The sequence below is a fragment of the Pseudochaenichthys georgianus genome, chromosome 8 (assembly GCF_902827115.2).
Source record: "Pseudochaenichthys georgianus chromosome 8, fPseGeo1.2, whole genome shotgun sequence".
Taxonomy (NCBI): domain Eukaryota; kingdom Metazoa; phylum Chordata; class Actinopteri; order Perciformes; family Channichthyidae; genus Pseudochaenichthys; species Pseudochaenichthys georgianus.
The window spans coordinates 30,389,856-30,410,855 of NC_047510.2; the positions used below are offsets into that span (position 1 = coordinate 30,389,856).

At 41.7% G+C, this 21,000-nt stretch overlaps 1 protein-coding gene across 1 annotated transcript; it reads right to left on the bottom strand.

Annotated features, from left to right (window-relative positions):
* Window positions 1-5,453: 5,453 nt before the first annotated feature.
* LOC117450536 (neuronal pentraxin-2-like) lies at window positions 5,454-20,662 on the bottom strand. The gene is made up of 5 exons (XM_034088354.1): window positions 19,683-20,662; window positions 12,478-12,760; window positions 11,115-11,356; window positions 10,056-10,235; window positions 5,454-8,468 (listed from the first exon to the last, which is right to left on the bottom strand). The coding sequence occupies exons 1-5, from the start codon at window positions 20,388-20,390 to the stop codon at window positions 8,238-8,240; spliced, it is 1,644 nt and encodes a 547-aa protein (XP_033944245.1). The 5' UTR covers window positions 20,391-20,662; the 3' UTR covers window positions 5,454-8,237.
* Between the last annotated feature and the right edge of the window lie 338 nt (window positions 20,663-21,000).

Sequence of the window (21,000 nt, forward strand, 5' to 3'; positions counted from 1 at the left end):
TGATTCCTGCCGCCCCTCCACCACCACCCCCTAGGATGATCGATGGGGGCCATACCTACACCCTTCGTCGTCTACTCCGTTCCCGTCGCAGAGGAAGAGGGGTTCAATATTTGGTGGACTGGGAGGGCTATGGTCCCGAGGAAAGGCAGTGGATTCCTGCTCGCCATATCCTCAACCCTCAACTCATCCGAGACTTCCACCTGCGTTACCCGGAGCAGCCTTCTAGGACCCACGCTCAACCAGGCGTTAAACCAGGGGGCATTCGTCCGCTACAGACCAGAGGCTTCGTCGAGGGGGAGGGGGAAGCGTCATCAGTCGAGGAGGACGAGGATTTCCAGGAGGGAGAAACCGAGAGAGCATTCTCAGATGAGTATTAGCCTTTCCCCATACCTCCACCTTCCACCCTTTGTCTGTAGGGTTTTTGTCTATTCTTCTTAGATATATATATATAGTTGTTCTTTTTTTTTTTTTTTCTCTTTTTCTCCTAGAAATTTTCTTAGACGTCAGGAGCCGTCCATTAAGGGGGGGGTTCTGTCACAGTTTGCTTTCTCACTCACCTATTTTCTGCATTAACTTTCCTTAGTCACCTGGTAGTCACACCCTGTCTCTCTCTCACTCTGTTGCACCCATCAGCTCCATTAGTATTTAGGCCCACTTCACTTTCACCTCAGTGCCAGATCGTACTTTGCAGCATGCCAGTCTTTCCCGCATTACCCTTCAGATTGCTCTCCCGGTTTCGACCCTGCCTGTCCCTGACCAGCCTGCCTTGCCTGCTCCCTGACCCGTGCTGTACCTGCGACTCCCGTCCTGCTTTCTCCTGGAACCCTCGCCTGTCCCCGACCAGCCCTTTGCCTACTATCTGCCGTTTTGTCTCCTACCAGCCTATTGCCATCAATAAAGCTGATTACCGACTATCCCTGGTTTCCCGTGTTCTGCACTTTGGTCCTCAGCTCGATTGTGACAGTTAGTGCTGTTTGTTATATAACTTAATTTAGTAAAAGAGTTAATTTATTTTCCATCATATTGATATGTGCAATAGTTTACCAGTCTGTGGATAATGAATGTATACTTACCAATATGAATCCGAAATTTTGATTTCATTCTTGACTCTTCAACGTCTTTGCCTGGGAGTTGTTTCCTGCCGAGAGTGAAGGCTGGGGTTTCGAGACTGGCACGCACCAAGTAAGGCAAACTCATCTTTCAGAGTAAAACCCCGATCAGCCAAGATCTAAAACAAGTAATGCATAAGATGTTTGCTTTTAATGTTTGCAGTCAAACAGTAAATAACAACACTTGTCCATAATGATTACCAAAAAAATGCATGTGATGAACTGTTAGTGTAGAATATGTGCACTTTATGTAAGATGAAACATTACCTGGTCCCCAGGATGGTGGTAGAGGGGTGAAATAAAGCCAGATTCCCTAACTATCTTGACATCTGATGCTCTTCCTCCCCAACCTTTGGACAAGAAGGTGATGTTTCCTGCAGGACTACACACTATGAAATATTTGACCGTAGTCCACTTCTTATAATTAGAGTATGATTTTGCCCTGTTGAAAAGAAGAAACAAAAACACGGTTAGATGAACAGGACTCATTTTCAAGTTTAAGATTTCAAACCTTTAATGGACCTTAATATTTGATATGATGCATGCAGCGGCTGGGTACAAAGAGCATCCCTCTATCTGAGCATACATTTAAAAAACAAGACCTGTAAATTATCAAACTCATTCGTATTACTTATTCAGACCTGTGTACGAACACTGTCAAAGCTACCTAGCTAAACCATAAATATTGGCACCTTTACCTGGCTTTAAGGGCTTTTGGATGTTCAATTCTGATCTCGAAGCAATCTATAATTGATGTGAGGCGCGGAAAGTTGGCCTTCATCACTGGTGGTATGGTTTGGGTGATGCACTCCCTGTCAGGCCAGTGAATGAGGAAAGTGATTTTCGCATACAAAAGATTCAGCCAACGTTGGAATATGTGGCGGGCGGTGGATTCTGGTTTGTTTGGATTTTGGCATAGCTTGAGCAAGCAAAGGAAGAGCTGGTCCTGGGTAGACAATCTAAAACCTTTTGGTGATGATTTGATGAACTGAACTAAATATCGGTGAAGACAGTCAAAAACTGACCAGCTGAGCCCAGTCATGGCCCTGCATGCACTGTCATTTCCTTTAATAGCATGAACAGACAAACGCTCCTTAGACCAGTTCTGGAGTTCTTTTCTTGCATCATCTCTTTCTCTTCTTGCCTCATCTCTTTCTCTCCTGAGATTGGCAACCTCTATGGCAATGGAAACCTGCTGCCTATGTAATACTGGCGTGTCACTCAGTTCATAATCATCAGAGGGCTGAGGAAGTGAATCCTCAGTGAAAGGGGCTTCAGGATAAGCTGTATCAAAATCTTCAGGGGTTTCAGTAGGAGAAGCCTCTGTAGGTGGCTTTATTCACTGCCTTTTTGCTGGCAGGACCTCATGCTGAGAAACAGCATCTCTCCTTTGGTATCGCTTTAGCCTCTTTGAGCCTTCTGACGATGGTCGTTGTGGGAATATGGATGGAACATAATCTGGATGCTCGCCGTCATTCACATGGTATCCTTAAACCATGAAGGTAGGTGTTAGCCAAATACAGAGACAAACTTGACAGTTTTTTGGTTAAGTTCACTGCGCCTATAAAATATGTAGATCATAAAATAATTACCATAATGACTGTTTTGATAATAACCCGCCGGTGCGCGTGCTTTCTCTCTCGCTCGCTCGCTCACGCCACACATACACACCCTCCCGAGCTTGAATGAGACACAGAGACCAATCGAGGGCATTAGTGTATGGTCTGTATGAAAGTGGCCATGTCAGCAGGCCACATCATGTAGACAGCCAGTCACCCTCTGTGAGGCAGAGTCAGACCCACATTTGCGCAGCGTTGCGTTCACAATACATACATTAAAAAAAGAAATTCCTCAGGCCAGCAGGCAACTTAACAGGCCAGGCCATCGGGAAACCTCCCGGTCCTCCCGATGGCCAGTCCGGGTCTGGTCCTTAACATCTATCACTGTGTATATCACCATTCAAACATCTTTTAAAAGTTGAATAAACTCCACACAGCTCAGTAAAGACTGTGAAATGTTGACTTTATTTGATAATTTCAGTAAAAACTAACGTTCATATTTCTCTTTTTGATTATAATACTGATGAACGTTCAAAACAAAGCACTTTGGCAACTTACCACATACGTTTTAAAATGATTGTTTTCGTGAACGGCCGACTGTTGAGTGACGGCAAATGCTGCGGCTGCAATGCATTGTGGGGCAGCATTTTCGCTTCTCCTGTCGGTTAGGGAGGTCCAGTGGTTCCTAAGCTAAAGGAGGTTATAAAGGAAGTTTGAAACCTCCTTTCCTTTCATTTAGAGAATTGGAACGGCACTTATCATGGCTGCCACTGAGGGACTTCCGGGTAATTTCACTCCGTTAGGAAGGTTCCTACGCTAAATAGACTATTGGAACGCAACCCAGTTCCTATTATGCATCCATGCCTTCTCCTCTCGGTTTTTGGCGGATTGCAAAGAACTTTAAAGGTGCATACCGCCACCTACTGTACATGAGTCTGATTAGGCTTTGTCTTTAGCAGCCAGTTAGCTTAGCTTAGCCTGGAGGAAAACAGCTAGCCACCATTAGTCCAAAGTTATAAAAGAGCCAACTAGAGACAAATACAATTGTTATAAGAGAACTCTGATGTAAATATAAGCTGCCGAGTCATTGTATAGACATCATTGTGTACTGAACAGGCTTTGGCTCTAGCAGGCAGTTAGCTTAGCTTGTTGTAAACACTGGAGGAAAACAGATTGCCACCATTTGTCCAAATTTAAAAAAAGAGCCAACTAAAGTATACATTGAAATCTTAATAAGTTAACTCTGATGTAAATGCAGACATAATTTTGCACGGAACTGAAAGAAGCAACTTGAAGCAGCAAAAAACAGAAAGTACAACTGTAGCCTATACAGTATGTATATTGCAAATGTATTATCTTTTCAATTTACACACGGCATCTATTGCACGTCTGTCCGTCCTGGGAGAGGGATCCCTCCTCTGTTGCTCTCCCTGAGGTTTCTCCCATGTTCCCTTTAAACTGTGGGTTTTCTCCGGAAGATTTTCCTTGTACGATGTGAGGGTCTAAGGACAGAGGGTCTAAGGACAGAGGGTGTCGTATTGTCATACTGATATTCTGTACAAACTGTGAAGACCACTGAGACAAGTGTAACATTTGTGATATTGGGCTATATAAATAAACATTGATTGATTGATAGCCTACTGTAGACAGATTAGCGCTAAACCACATATTGGCATAAACAGTAATGTTTCCAATGTTTTCTCCACATTTCGGGATTTTTACAGAACAAACAAACAAGATAGGTATAATGTGTTAATTTGTGAGCTTTAGAGTGGATTGAAGGTGCACATATATTACCTTTGCACAGGTGAGTTGTTTGTTTCAGTAGGCCTGAGGCTGGGTTAAAGAAAACACTTGTGTGTGCCAATGAATACTCGTATACCAGGGAGTCAAACTGCTTTGGCTTCACTCGCAACAGAGCAACTTTCTGGGAATACACATAGCCCTGCTTTCCAAACTGAATCCAGTTTTCTTCAGATTTACGTTTTCTAGTTGTAACAGGATTGGGCAGGCAACAGAAAAACACAGCAAACAAAGTCTGGGAATCTGTCAAAGGGGCTTTATTTACCCAAACTCAAAATCATCAAACAACAAAGCAAAGTTGTCCTTAGTTGGATTGCTAACCTGTCTGGGGTCAATGACCAAACCTCTTCAAGGAGAAAATAGGTTCTTATCATGTGCCAAACTGAACTCCTCAGTTGGTCTTTTTCTTCTTTGCTGTGGAGATCAGCTTCAGGTGTTACTCTCATCAATAAAAAGCACATTGTCAAACAATTGCTTTGATATCAGTTTCAATTTTGTCTTGAATGAATGCAAAGGGAAGAAGAAGAATAACAAAATGTACTTTTGAGTCACTGTTTTGTATTGTCGGCTCTATCTTCTAAGTGCTGCACGTGCTTTTGGTATACTATAAATACTGTGCTGTCCATTTGAGACTTTGACTGAATGTGAGGTCTTGACCCCATTATGCCTCTAAAACACCAGTTACTGAAATAGAAGTACATGCTGCAGCTGAGGGAGAAGGCTCTGGGCTTTTTTTTGATTTGCTATAAATAAATATATCCTTTTTCAGAGACAGAAAAGTATGTTTCTTATGGAGCCTGGAAAGGGTTTACTTTCACAGCAGACCTTGTTACTGCTACCCTTGAATTACAGTGTGTGTGTGTGTGTGTGTGTGTGTGTGTGTGTGTGTGTGTGTGTGTGTGTGTGTCCTTGAATATAGGATCACTTTTTTTCTGAACCTTATCAAGTATTAAAGACTAAGAAAAGAAACACACTCTTTACATCTGAAAATTAAGACTTTAATACAGATTTGAGGTTTGTACACAGCACATATGCAGAACAATACAACACCATACAAGTCATGGACATACAGTATTTATACAAACAACAACATGAGATTAAACCAATGCAAACAGTGAAAAACAAATGTGTCATGTAAGAAAACATTGCCGATACTTCTTTGAGTTAAAAAGCTTTCAATTCCAATAAACAGAGTAATTTCACACCACTATCAAAAAGCCCAAAAAGAAAGCTCTTACAGGAGCTGAACAGACACCAGGCATAATAATATTAATAACACTGCAGACTGAGAGGACTCTTCAAAGACACTGTTAGGCACAGCGAGATGATTTTGAACTGATTAAGCAACGGCACCGCACTTAAGTCCTGTGTTTTCAAATGTTTCATCAAAAACTCTTAAAAATCCACCAGGGGATTCACAGAAATACTGATGCTTAATTAGCTCAAGTTCACCTCGCAGCAAAAATTATCCGACGGAATATTAAACGAGTTGTTTTTTATTTTTTACATGGGTACAAACACCCTGACAGGCACTTTGCACTAAGGATTATTTTATGCTAAGGAGAGCCAGTGTTTGAGAAAGTGTGAAATGAACAATCTGTTTCTAACTTCATCTCCCACAGGGTGTTTTCTCTCTTGGTCAGTGGCCCAATATATCAAACTGTGACTCTCCACTTACCTCTCTGAAGTGTCACTTTTGCACGGGCATGAATGTAGGAATGTTAGAGTTAGAGGTTGCGAATCAAACCACATTATTGAGAGGTTGCATGTATATTATTGCAAAAATAAAACAGTCAATATTAATAAAAAAAAATGTAAATGTTGATGTTGCATTATGCCAAAATAATCTAGCTATATGTTATGTATGTTTCAAGGTTACATTCAAGACCATGAAAACATATCATCTCTTTAAGTGCTTGTTTACATACATTCGTGTATCTGGAATGCTGACCAAGACAAGTGATATAAGACATCACGGTCAGATCTTTGTACAGGTAATCAAATGTGATGACATTAACATGTGTCCCCTCTTCCTTTGTCACATGTGGGCTCTTTAACATATCCTCCATCTGAGTATCTCATCACACAGCTTGAGAACTGACGATGGAAAGGTGGGCTATATTTTTCTTGCAAGCCCATCATCAAGACAGTATGAAAAATATTTAAAGCAAGTAAATATGTTCTACTGGAAACCGAAAATACAAGTATGAACCTAAAAATGTTAAAATAACAAAGAGTGTGCTTCAAGATGCTAGAGGTTGTAAGAATGACATAAATGGGGCAAAGGCTTGTCAAAAGTATGTGTCGTGCCCCCAGAAAATAATAGCATTCAGCTAGTCACTAGTGGTTTTGATTTCCTTAGGGAATAAGACCTTTTTTGTTTTTGACCAGCAATGGATGCAGGAGGCACTGTATTCTTTCGTGAAACTTGTGAGCTGCACAGTGCAGTGGCAAGACATTATATGAATACATCATGCAGAGGTGAAAACAATGTAACATCACTCCTTAAAAGTGTCAGATCTATCTCTTACCTCTTTCCTTTCTTTTTCATCATCTTCTCCTCGGTACCTAACATTCTCCAATGCTTTCATCACCTTACCACTCCCATCTCTAAATCTGTCGCAGCCCTTAATTTACTCAAACACGACCTTGATGCACTCATGGAGGGATTCAGCTTTACACAACTTCTAGCAGCCTAGTGGAGGTCAGCAGCTCTTACAACAACTGTGAAATACATATTCAATTTCACCCAGTTTAGGCCATTAGAATTAATAAAGAGTGGTAATTTATGCACAGATGACAACATCTCTACTAATCTAATCATCACTAAACATGTTTGGGAATAAGTCGTTTACAATCTTGTTGCAGGTTTGATAAGAAGTTTGATACTCACATGTGTAGTTAGGCTTAGTATGAAGCTAGCACCAGCTGTTAACGGTTTCAAGCTAAGCTACGTTAGCCAGCTGCTGACGGTAGCTTGATATTAACTGTAAAGACATGAGAGTAGTAAATTGTTGAACAATTTCTTTAATGTTAAGATATTGACAATTGGTAAGCTAGCTAACATGCTAGTTTTGGTAAGCTAACCTATCATTGCATCATTGCTTACACATCACCACTGATCAATAGCTAGCAGAAGGTTCAATTGTCTGCTAGCATTAAATCTTAACATTCACATTTGTTGCTAACTGAACTGTCTGCTAGCTGAACAAAATGCTTAACAATTCCTTTAAAGCTGAGAAAGTGACAGTTTTTTTTAGCTAGCTAGTATACTATTATTGGTAGGCTAACATTCACTGTGTCATTGCCTGTACATTAATCACTGATTAATAGCTAACAGAAGTTTGTTTGCTAAATTCACATATTAACATTAACATTCGTTGCGTGCTGCTTTGTCTGCTAGCTGGTTTGCTTACAACTTTTAGATGAGCTAAGACCAATGAGCAAATAGTTTAGTGTCGCCTGAATTTGGAGACAGATCTATAACAATATATCATTTTTGAACTTGGAAATTACTGTGAATTGTCCTACCAAAAATACAGCTATATGTATGACAAATCTCATCTCGTATTGCACAATTTTCCAGTGGACCTCAATGATTGTACTGTATGCGGTTGCTAGAAGTGTGGTAAAGTAACTGCAACGCCTCACTTTACATTTTTGATTTACTTGTCAGTCCATGCCACATAGAGTTGTTTAAAAAATCCCCCCATTCTTGAAAGGACTACAACTCTACCCCTCCCTTCTCTTCCCCTTCCCCCATTGGTCATTGAGAATTCCTGTTGTGTTTACTACAAGGCTCCCCAGGGTCCTTCGTTGCTCCACCGTTAACCTCCACTCCGCTCTCGGTCCAGGGGGCCACGCTGCCCTGGGTTACTTTGCCACAGCGGGCCAAGCTAGCCACCTGGTTGGAAGACAGCACCCGGTCCCAAATACCCACCTGGGATAACTCTCCCACTAGGGCCTGGGATGAGTCAAAACTTCCCCCTAGGGAATCCTTTAAAAAAGAAAAAGTAGAGAAGATTGATCACTGAAAGGATGTGTTAAAAATATCTTTTTCTTTCATACGCTGCTATGGACAGTCTTGCACTAATGCATATTTCTCAAAGTTATGGAAACTGTTATTTTGTATATAGTGATTATTGTGTTTTTATGTATTAATGTGTGCACATGTGTCTGTTGATTGTGTGTATATAGATATATACATATTTGTATATATATTTGTATTTTCGTATTCAGGATTGTGGGAAACGGCATTTCGATCTCTCTGTCTGTACACACAAACTGAAAGATTGACAATAAAGATGACTTTGATACAAAAGCACAGCTTCAATGGTTGTGTTGCCTTGAGCCGGATTGTGTTCATTCTTACAGGAAGATGAATATGATGTGAAAAAAGTGACTAGTAGCCTATGTATGAAAGACTACTGAATTGATGTTGAATATCTACTGCATTGTACCGCATTGCTCTACTTGACTTGACTCACTCTTTTTTTGTTGGCCATTAGCAACATTTGTGGAAAGTACTTTTGTTGGTACTACGTTGGTAGAGGGTCTGAGCTGAGTTTATAGGCCTTCTAGAAGGTGAAGTTAAAACACTGGACACCACTTATTGGTCCGAGAGAAAATCTAGCGCAACAAAATGCAATCTTAAAATTCACCACAATTATTTATTGTTTTTAAAATGGCCACCCCACAAAGATACACAGAATACTGTGTTGGTGCAAACATTTCTCTGTTTAGAGATTGATAAAAGGATCCGGTGAGTGTTGCTTGAGACAGTTTTATAAGGTGAAGCTACTGTATGTCGGTGATCTAAAAACACCACTTACAATGATTTAGTGTTTTCCGCAGTGGAAAACTAAATAAAAGAAAGTACCTTGTACAGAAAGGGACTTGAGTTGAGTGGAGCAGAGCCATACCATGCAGTGGAAATGCAGCTTTTGAACATTACGCTCACACGCGGACGCACACACCTTATCTACTCAGCACGAGAAGATGGCATCCCACTCTGTTTAGCAGCACACTCCAAACTAAATTGAATTTGTAGATTTACTGTGTCGTACTTTCTTCAAGGCTCTCAAAGTGTTTCATGCTTTTATTTATTACTAACATTATCTACACCTTATGGAGAAGTCAGTAAGCGAATAGCCTTGCAGCTGCAGGGGGAATTTCACTCTTTGCGTACAGTGCTGTAGTCAGCAGTAGCCTAAGGGGATACCAAATTAGATTTATTTGCAAGAAATCATGCCCGTTATCACTCTTTTCGTCATGGAACTTGTATTTCCACATGTATATTTTCCACATCCACGTATATATATATTTTTAACTTTTTAATGCTATTTTATTTCTATTTCTGAAATATTTTGGACTATTTATTTCTTGTGTCTTAATTTCTCTTATGTACATTGCCTTGTTTTTTTATGCTGCTGCAACGCAAACATTTCCCAAATTGGGATGAATAAAGTACCTACCTACCTACCTACCTACCTACCTACCTACCTACCTACCTACCTACCTACCTACCTACCTACCTACCTACCTACCTACCTATCCATCCATCCATCAATCTTCATACACTTACTTGCTCTTGCCCGAGTATGAGCACTCCTCCAGGTCTGACGTGATGTCCGGCGGCCACTCCGCGCCCCTCGCCCCTCAGCTTTCCCCCCTGGTAGGCCTGCCAGGCTCCTCCCTTCTGGCTCCATGTCACACAGATGTGCTGCCAGCTGCCTTTCGACAGGTTAAGAGGCAACTGCGCCACCTATGAATCAACGAGCAAAAGGGCAGTTCAGATAAAGCAGATGTCTCTACACACACACCACAGATTTGTAGGTAAGAGATGTCAACAGGCGTTTCACTTTTTTGACAGTCCTTCAACATCTTATTTGTCTCGGATTTCTTCAGTTGTGTGATATATTTCATCAGTCCCAAAGACATCCTGCTACCTTCAAGGACACAGCACTTTCCCCCGAGGTATCTATTACCATAGTGAATTCATTAAACTTTACCTAAAGCACAGCCCTGCATTTCATTACCCTGCGGTGCTCTCAATATGGTTTGCAATTCAAACATAGGAATGGAGCTATTTAACTGTGTCTGATAAATATGCTCTTCCACATGATGTGTTCTAGGGTAATTGGATATTTGTTTGCCACCTACACTGGAACCCCCAAAATATTGGTTGTTCCCCTGAGAGGTGGTATACGTTTCCTGATTGTCCGTGTCCAAACTTTCAATGGGGAAATCCACATTTTCCATCCATGTCTCTTTTGGACATGTTACTCAAATGAGACATGGAACATGCTAATTATTGAACTTGAGCGTGCTTTAAGTTTAGTACATTTTTGTTACCCTCAAACAGAGCCAGGCTAGCTGTTTCCAATCATTATGCTAAGTTAAGCTGCATACTGAAGTGAAAGATATGGTTGGTCTGAATCTTCTCGACCACTTCCAAGAAATCAGAAAAGCATATTTAAAAATGATAAACTCGAGCAGCGGATAAATCTGTAACTGACCCATATGAGTTGTCTGTATCTTCTCTACCTTTGCAAGAAAGAGAAGAGGCATACTTCCAAAATGTTAAACTATTGCATCAGATAAATCAGCTTAGATACAGACAGTGGACGCTCAGATTCAGTACCTTATCATTGATGAGCAGCTCAGCGGGGGTGTGCAGGCCTTGCATCAGCACCAGTTCGTTGGGTTGTTTGGAAACAGCGTAAGACAGCGGCGTCCCGATCCCTCCCTCCGCGGGCCGCAGCCACAGGCACGCGGTTAACGCCCGCAGTGCCGGGATGGCGTGTTTCACGACAGCGTACATGTAGTTTGTCCGAGTTGGAAAGGACAGCCTGTAGCCCTCTGGGAAAGAATGCCCTGAGACACCTGGAGAGCATGGACACAAAAGAAGTGTAAGAGAGTAAAAGCAGAACTCTGTCAAGAGGATACAAAAATATGTCCTGCTTTTCTCATCAACAGTAGCTCTCCTTTTTCACATCAAAACATCTGATCTGTCTTTTTCTAGCAGGGGATTGATTTCATAGTCTTTCTGATCTTTTTAAACATGATTTATTCATCATAAAGAAACACCATGGCTTGATTTGATCAACAGTTATACACAACCGATCATCCGAGGTAACTTTTATGGAAGATCCTTCCTCATCATTACAGACTTCAGTGATCATGCGAGTGATCCATCAAAGTACCGTACTTTTCGGACGATAAAGCGCACCTCCATATAAGCCACAGCAGCTAAATTGTCCGTCTGTCTTGCTCTCGTTCTGTCTCTCGGTTCCACTTTTACTTTGGCGCGCTACCTGTCTCACTCTTTTCCGGCCTCCAGCTTTTCCTGCTGGAGCCCGCCGCTTAAAGGTGGCGGGCGCGGACCGGTCATAGAGCCCATAGTGTTAACGGTGGTTAATTTTACCTGTAAAATCCATAGATTTAGGACAGGGGTGTCAAACTCAAGGCCCGGGGGCCAAATCCGGCCCGCAACTTCATTTTATGTGGCCCCGCAAGAGCTTGCAAAGAATATAATACGTTTATTATACGGTTACATGCCGATTTACAGAAGCAGGTTGCCCATAAACTACATGTCCCACAATGCATCTCGTTTTGTGACATGCGCACTGAAGAGACTTGCATTACTTGCCCTAGACTTCTGCTTTCAGACATAGTTAATTACTAAGTTATTATCCTATCCGATAATAATCCAATTCAGAGGCAATAATGTCATATAATACAGTATGTTATATATATATATTATATATTTATATAGTTACAGCCGGCCCTTCTAGTGCAACCTTTATGCGAATGTGGCCCGCGACGAAATTGAGTTTCACACCCCTGATTTAGGAGGTTCCATAGTGGCCTTTAGCTGTACAAAAAAAATGGGGAAAAAAGTCGCGGCTTATAGTCCGAAAAGTACGGTACCTATAATTACTTTCCATTTACCCATTAAAACAAACACACACATTCTGATTCTCCTCCTGTCTGGTAATTCCTACCTCCCTCCAGTCCTGAGAGTCGGTGGTGGAGTTTATTAATGCCGTGGTCGATTTCTTCTTTGTGCTTCTCAGTTTCCAGCCTCAGGCTTTTTCTCTCTTTCTCCAGCAGCTCCACCTTTTTCTCCAGTTCCCCCTCCAGGTCTTCCACCCTACAGGGCCTCTCAGCGCCAGCTCTCTGCCCCGGATCAGCCAACCTTTCCTGGCCGCCAGTCGCCACGCCTTCTCCTGGCGCTCCTGAGGGGCTGCTGTCCGTCTGGTTGTGAGTAGACGGGCCAACGTCTGCCTGCAGAGGAGGGAGACAGTGGATACTCGTTCAAAGAGTGGGTTCGGGTTCAGGTTCTTTATTTGTAACCGTAGGTAGATTTAGTTTGCAGATAAAAAGACAAGGGATGCATCCTGACACACTCTAAACACAAACACAGACAACAGACACATCTCTAATAAAAGTACACCCTGCTCCGTCAAATATCAAAATATTTAAAAACGTTAAAAAAGAAAAACACTAGTACAAACTATGTATTTTGGGTTTTCTATCAGAAGTTTTCTATGAACATATTGTAATCACTGCACTATAAACACATCTAAAGTTCAGTATAGTGTGTTTACTATAGCAGTGAAGCTCGACATTAGGTTGGTTGCATGCCAATGCGAGGACAAGTTATTACACCTGATTAATAATTGATTTCGCTGAGACATTACATCACGCCTGGGGAAACAACTAGGGGCTGGTTGAAAAGGTTTCACTGTGCTGTAGGAAATTCAATGTTTGCTCCTTAAAGGATAGTTCAACATTACTTTAAGGACTTTGTTCTGCTGGGTTGTCAGGTACTAGTCCTGCAAATAACCCCCCGTAAAAAATACAAATTGTTTCCTAACCTAATCTTGAATTTCCTAATTCTGTAAGCAACGGGACAATATGTTGGTATCGCAAGTGTTTCGGTTTGCTTTCTTTTAAAAGTCCAAGTAGGATTGACTGAAAACGTTGGAGTGGGTTTTGGTTGCATGTTGGTAAACCATCCGTGAGAAAAGCAAAATAGGCTAATTTAAACCATTTCGATTTGTATTAGCTTTGGAGCTTTAGCGATCTCGTGTCTCAAGATGCTAACAGGACTGTCAAAAATGAAAAAAGCGCATAGTAGACCAAGTCTAGGCCTGAAATGTTAGCCGTTGCCCCCAGAAGCTAAATCATTATCAGACTTATCCTATAAAAATACACTTTGTCTTTTGTATTACTCAAATGAGATGTGCTCATTGGTGACCTTTAAACATTAGATGGATTCTGTTACCGTTAGACAAAGCCAGGCTAGCGGTTTCCAGTTGTTACGCTAAGCTAAACTAGGCTAACTGGATACTGGCTGTAGCTGAGCACTATATATATATATATATATATATATTAGGGCTGTCAGTCGATTAAAATATTTAATCGCGATTAATCGCATGATTGTCCATAGTTAATCGCGATTAATCGCAAATTAATAGCACATTTTTTATCTGTTCTAAATGTACCTTAGAGGAATATTTTTCAAGTTTTTAATACTCTTATCAACATGAGTGGACAAATATGCTTTATGCTAATGTTTATTATCATTTGAACAATGACAAATATTCTCATGAATATTAAACGACAACAACCTCTGAACATTACAAATATTCGCCTCAATTCAACCTGGAACCTCTCTCATACAATACAAATGGTGTGTGTGTGTGTGTGTGTGTGTGTGTGTGTGTGTGTGTGTGTGTGTGTGTGTGTGTGTGTGTGTGTGTGTGTGTGTGTGTGTGTGTGCGTGTGCGTGTGTGTGTGTGTTGGATCGTTGAAGCTATGTGCAACTCAAGGCATATGCTCGAACGGGAGCTGCCTGGACGCTGCAATCATGTTGCTGCAATCATGAGTGTGCTGACTTCTCCTACAATGTCCCGCTGTCTGCTTCCTGCATCAAGTCAAGTGCTCGGCGCAGTTGTGTGGATAGAGCGCTCCTCTGTTTTCATTTAAACAGCTCCTTATATCCGTTAGCGCAGCTAGCTAGCACCAGATGCTAACAACAACAATGCACGTATGGTCTCTCTCTCGCTCGCTCGGGCCACACAGACACACACCCTCCCGGTCCTCCCGATGGCCAGTCGGTGCCTGCCGGTGAGCGTGGAAGTGTGGTCTGCCACAAGCGGGCGGCAGGAGCGGGGCTAGCAGCATCAGCTTGTAGATGGTATTTTAAACTCGATGCGCTCTGAAACTACGGGGCGGCCGAGGAAAAAAAATACACATACGTTAATCGCGTTAAAATAATTAGTGGCGTTAATTTTTTTTTGCGTTAACGCGTTATTAAGGCGTTAACTTGACAGCCCTAATATATATATATATATATATATATATATATATATACTATATGTAAATGTAAAACTATTTCTTTAAACTTGGTGTTTTTTTTGACATATTGAATATCAATGCTTACCACAGTTCAGCTACAACAGGGCTGCTTTTGCAACATTGCTTGTGTTTTATTTTAGGTTTTATTTGTTGATGTTCTCCCGATGCTCTGGAACATCTGGCATGACTGGAGCAGGGTTTGTACTTTACAGCTCACGCTTGAAGTTATGGGTACAAAAAGACTGAAAAGAGAATCAACTATTCTCGTCAACATACATTTTCTTTCGAGGCTCAAGGATAATAGTTCGCTGGAGTATTGTTGGAAATACAGACGCTGCAAGATTCCTAAAACCTGCGTGGTCCAGTATATCCACTGAGAACAATTTTTCATGGTGCAGAAATACATACTCTCCTCGAGGGAGTTATTACAGAAAACACATACACCTACAGAACACAACAACACATAAAAGCCACACAGCGTGCAGCTTTCACCTCTATTATATGAGATGATACAGATAAACTATACAGGATGAGATTTTCTTCCTAAAATAACATCTATTATCCTGGGGAAAAGCTACATATTGTGGTCAAATCAACACCAGAAATACTTGTAACACAAAATGATCTGTGTGCACCTTGCTGCAGAATAGACTGTGCACTATGATGCATGTGCTGTCCTGAGTCTCAGCATGATGAGTGATCTGCTCTCAAATACATTTGACAGTTCTGTTATGCAGCCTGGGGTCGGCCTTCAAGGCAGGTATTTACTCCTGTAGATGTCAAACCTGTCTAGAGAAAAACGGCTCAATTTATCACAAGGGTGTTGCAAGCATCACTGCCGGTCTCAAGACATTAAATATAGTAGTTTATACTTACATATCCATATCCTTATCAACTTTAAAACTAAGTCGAGTGTGCCTAACATATTGGTGCATTTTGTGTTTTTATCAGCCACACATTGTCAGTCTGTTGGTTGGTAAACCACCTCGGTCCTAACTGAAATATTTTACCCAGCTATTTCGTGGATTTTCAGGGAATGAAAACAAGCATCTTTTTATATAATATATTTAAAAAATCCACATAGGCTAGAAGACATGGTTCCGCACACTAAAATACAGCCACAAGCCTACTTAGAGTGAAGCACAGTGCTAAAAATCGCCGCACTCGAGCTGGATCAGCATGATATTAGAGCACTTACAATCATTAAGCCTCGGGATATGATGGAAATCTTACTGACGTTGCAGGAAAAAAGTACAACTACTCACTCATACTGCTATCAGATGTGGTACCAAATATAATGGAATAGAAATGGAAAATCATTACAGCTGCACATTCACACCATGTGTCACCATTTTAACTTGTTTGCCTTACGTCTGCATAAAGGGAAGCTAGTATACTGTATGATTGAACTGGAGACAGAGGATGAAAAGAGGTTCCTTGTGTTGGTGTGGAACATATTGTAAAGTACTGTCTGCAGTGTGCTGTTCAAATACATCTTTAATTCTGGTGAGATGATGTATTTAATAATAATAATAATTCCTTGCATTTATTATAGCGCTTTTCCAGTGCTCAAAGCACTTTACAGATACACATTACACATATTGTTATATACATGCAATGTTCACTGTGGACAATACCCACAGGAGCAAGTTCAGGTGAAGTGTCTTGCCCAAGGACACAACGGCTTTACAGACACAGCAGCGGCCCTTGATCTGATTATCATTGCACAGCGCACTGCCCCACATAAGTCATCGAAGCGCTTCTTACAAGTACACATTGATATTATACATGTACTGTGAACAATACCCACCGGAGCAAATCCGGGTGAAGTGTCTTGCCCGGACAACGGCCTGACGCAGTGGCGGGTTTCGAACTGGAGTTCCCCAGCACCCCCCTTGTTCTGATGATCGGATGCACAGACCACTGCACCACCCGTCCTGACAATTTTACTACTACTACTACTACTACTACTACTACTACTACTACTACTACTACTACTACTACTACTACTACTACTACTACTACTACTACTACTACTACTACTACTACTACTACTACTACTACTACTACTACTACTACTACTACTACTACTATACTACTACTACTACTACTACTACTACTACTACTACTACTACTACTACTACTACTACTACTACTACTACTACTACTACTACTACTACTACTACTACTACTACTACTACTACTACTACTACTACTACTACTACTACTATTACACTACTACTACTACTACACTACTGCTACAACTACTACTACTACACTACTACTACTACTACTACTACTACTACACTACTGCTACTACACTACTGCTACAACTACTACTACTATTACACTACTACTACTACTACTACTACTACTACTACTACTACTACTACTACTACTACTACTACTACTACTACTACTACTACTACTACTACTACTACTACTACTACTACTACTACTACTACTACTACTACTACTACTACTACTACTACTACTACTACTACTACTACTACTACTACTACTACTACTACTACTACTACTACTACTACTACTACTACTACTACTACTACTACTACTACTACTACTACTACTACTACTACTACTACTACTACTACTACAGCAATACATCTCAACATTAGGTCTGTTGCATGCAAAGAAAAGTTATTACACCCAATGAATAATTGATTATGCCCAGACATTACATCACAAATACGGATACAACGAAGGGCTGATTCAAAAGGTTTCCCTATGCCGTTGTTCATGTTATGTTTGGTCCTTAAAGGGCCATATTATTCTCATGTTCAGCTTCATATCAGTAGTAGTGTCTCTACTGGGACATGTCTCCATGCTTTAATGTCAAAAAGCTCTTTATTTGTCTCATACTGCCTGTGCTGCAGCACCTCTTTTCACCCTCTGTCTGAAACCAGAGCCCAGTCTGCTCTGATTGGTTAGCTGGCCGGCTCTGTTGTGATTGGTCAACCGCTTAGAGATGTCCCGCCCCTTAGCCTATAAGTACAATGAGATTGCTCAGTTTCAATTCTTGCTGAAGATTGTTCCAAGCAAGTGGAGCTGCGCACATAAAAGCTGTCTTACCTAAGACAGTCCTTGCTCTTGGCACATCTAACAAGACCACATCATGCCATCTCAGACAATGGCTGCTTGCAACTCTCTGTGTTATCAGAGAGCAGATATAATACGGGAGTTTACCCAACAAAGCTTTATAGATAAACGTGTACCAATGACTGAGCCTCTTTGCAGTAAGTGAAGGCAGACCTGCCTTGGCATACAGGGTACAGTGATGAGTCAGCGCTTTACAATGTGTGACATTGTGTCTTCATTGGGTGCCTAAGTCCCACAACTGCTAATTATCGAAATGTAGATGTGTCCCTTTTTACCCTCAGACAGAGCCACGCTAGCCGTTTCCCCCTGTTTACATTATTTATGCTAAGCTATGTATTAAACAAAATGGCTGTATACTGAAAGGACAGATATAAGAGTTGTGGATGTTCTCTTCTGCCTCTAAGCAAGATGCATATTTCCCAAAAATATTCCTTTAAACTTGTTGCTTTTTTCTTTCTATATGTCTTAAAGCCTAACTCTGAATGCTAAGGGTTGTGGAGAAATCTGATGGAAATTTAAACCAGTTATTTGACCGAACTTTATTCCTATATCTTCTTTGTTTACCAGTACACATTGGATGTAAACACCCCCCCCTGTTAATGAAATACAGTAAGGCCAAGTACGCTGTTTTTAGGTTCAACTACATTTCACCCTGAGACCTGGAAAATCCATTTCAATCGCTTCCTGTCAAAGAGAAATGTGTTCATGATAGTGTAAAAACAGTGTGATTATTATTCAACCCTTGAGCATTCTGGGGGATTTGGTCTGACAGGGGCGACGACGTGTCCTACATACACAACCACAGAGTGAGGAGTACTGCAGCGTGTTTAGTCTGCGATCTCTACACATTTAGGCAACTCGTGAATTATGGATGTGATTTATTTGGCCGAAAATGAGGATATACATCATCGTGTCCTGGTCAGAGGAGAGAAGCACGTTTCATTTGACTCTGCGCTCTTCTCCGCCTCCTCATGCATCCTCTCTCCTTACCTTTATCCTCATACCCTGAGCCCTCCTCCCCCTCTTATCTCCCCCCTAGTTACCTTTCATCTATCTCTCTTTTAATTAAAAAGGTCAATCTGTTTTCTTGGAGTGAAAATCTACTGAAGCATGCTCGTCAAACCAACCGCTTGATGTGTAATTAAAGACAGTAACACGTATACACAATATCACTGTTGATGATTACAACATTTCAAATCAAGAGGCATTTCAAATGGATTTGCTGTCAAAAATGAAGGGAGTCTTAAATCTGGCTGTGAATATCTAATATCATAAATATTTTTGGATAACTCACTTGTTCTCATTCAAAATTAAAAGCCCTTGCCTTTAAAACCAATCATGCATTCCCAGGAATCTTAAAAGGGACTAGAGGAGACACATATCTAATCAGATCATCAGGTGTTACAGTGAAATGTAGATAACGTTGGAGTAAAACAATACTATTTAAAGCGCAGGTCATGAAACACCATGTGAATCTGAATTATCCTGTATTGCATAATGGTCTTGCAAAATAATATTGCACTATTTCACTTCTACTACTGTTTTTTAAATGTGTTTTATTGTTTTATGTCTTATATGTTGCATTGTTGGAGGAGCCTGGGACTTAGGATTTCCATTGCTGTATGTGCATATGACAATAAAGCCATTGAATCTCCTTATGGGACCAATCACTGCTGGTTTTACACAGGAGATGATTAATGAAGGGCTGATTCTCTTCACATACCTCCAGTTTCTCGATGCGGTCTTTGAGCTGGGTGATCGCCTGCTCCAGCTCATCCACAGCCCTCACGGTGAGCAGGTGGCCGCTCTCAGGTGTTGACCCCGGGCTGTCCCGCACCATGACCCGCTCCAGGTGCGTCTCCTCCGCGGTGGCTCTGCCCCCCCACAGCCCCGCAGCGCTGCCTCGTCTCTCCGCGATGCTCTTGCCGTCCAACCCCTTCTCACACTCGGTTAGTTTCCCCGTGAGCTCCTGGATGGTCCTCTGGTCCGTCAGTATCTGGTCCTTCTGCTGCAGCACGGTCTGCCGGAGCTCCTCGGCGGTGGTCCGGAGATACCCCCAGTCTTCCCCGGCGTACAGCGACGGATCATCCGCTTGTTGCTGAAAGTTTTTCGGGTTGCACTCTCCAGCTGGTATCGGTGTGCAGATGAGTCGACTCACCGTGGGGTCATGCCCGGTGAGTCCACTGACCCCGTCCAGCCCTCCGAGACCAACATTGAAAGTGGGTGATTCTGAATCGGGTGTATCAGAACCATGGAGAGCTCCCAGAGATCCGGGCCGAGTCACGGAGCCCGACGCGCCGCGGCTCTGATGCGCATCCGGATACAGAGAGTGGTTGTCGGCTGGCGGTCTCTGCTGAGCCGCGGCAGCCCTGGAGGATCCGGTGTGGACTGCGGCGATGATGCAGATAACCGCTCCGACGAAGGCCACCATTCCGGCGGCTAAAATAATAACGATGAACTTCAGGTTTGCGGCTGGGTAGATCGAGTATTAGAAAAAAAATCTAAAAAAGCTCCAAAGTGTCAAATTCTTAGCATGTCTCTAAATGTAGAAAACAACAACCCTTCTTCACTTTTTTCCCCACAAGAACAGATTATTAGAAAATAAAAGAGATCCGCACCATAATTGAGTCAACCGAAAACATGAGAAGCAGACAGACTGCGATACACCTCCTCCCCCCATTCAGCGCGCATGTGCTCAGTATTCAGGCAGAAACACAGCCTGTTAATACTGAAGCAGAATGGGGGAGGGGGTGAGGGGTTAGCGAGTAAAAGAGAGAGAGATCCATGCAGTGACATAAGCACATTTCTCGATTATATCTTCCTCCTGTAGCCTAGAGATAACTTTTCCAGCAATGTTCAATCTGTGATAGGAAAATCCCAACCTATAATAAACTTTGCTTTTAGTAACACACCAGATGTTCTATCAACATGTGAAAATCCACATCCATTTGTGTCTTCGATGCGACATTTCTATTTCTTCAAGCTGGATTTTCTTCATCATCACAAAGTATTATTTCCCTTCCCTTCGGCTTAATATGTTT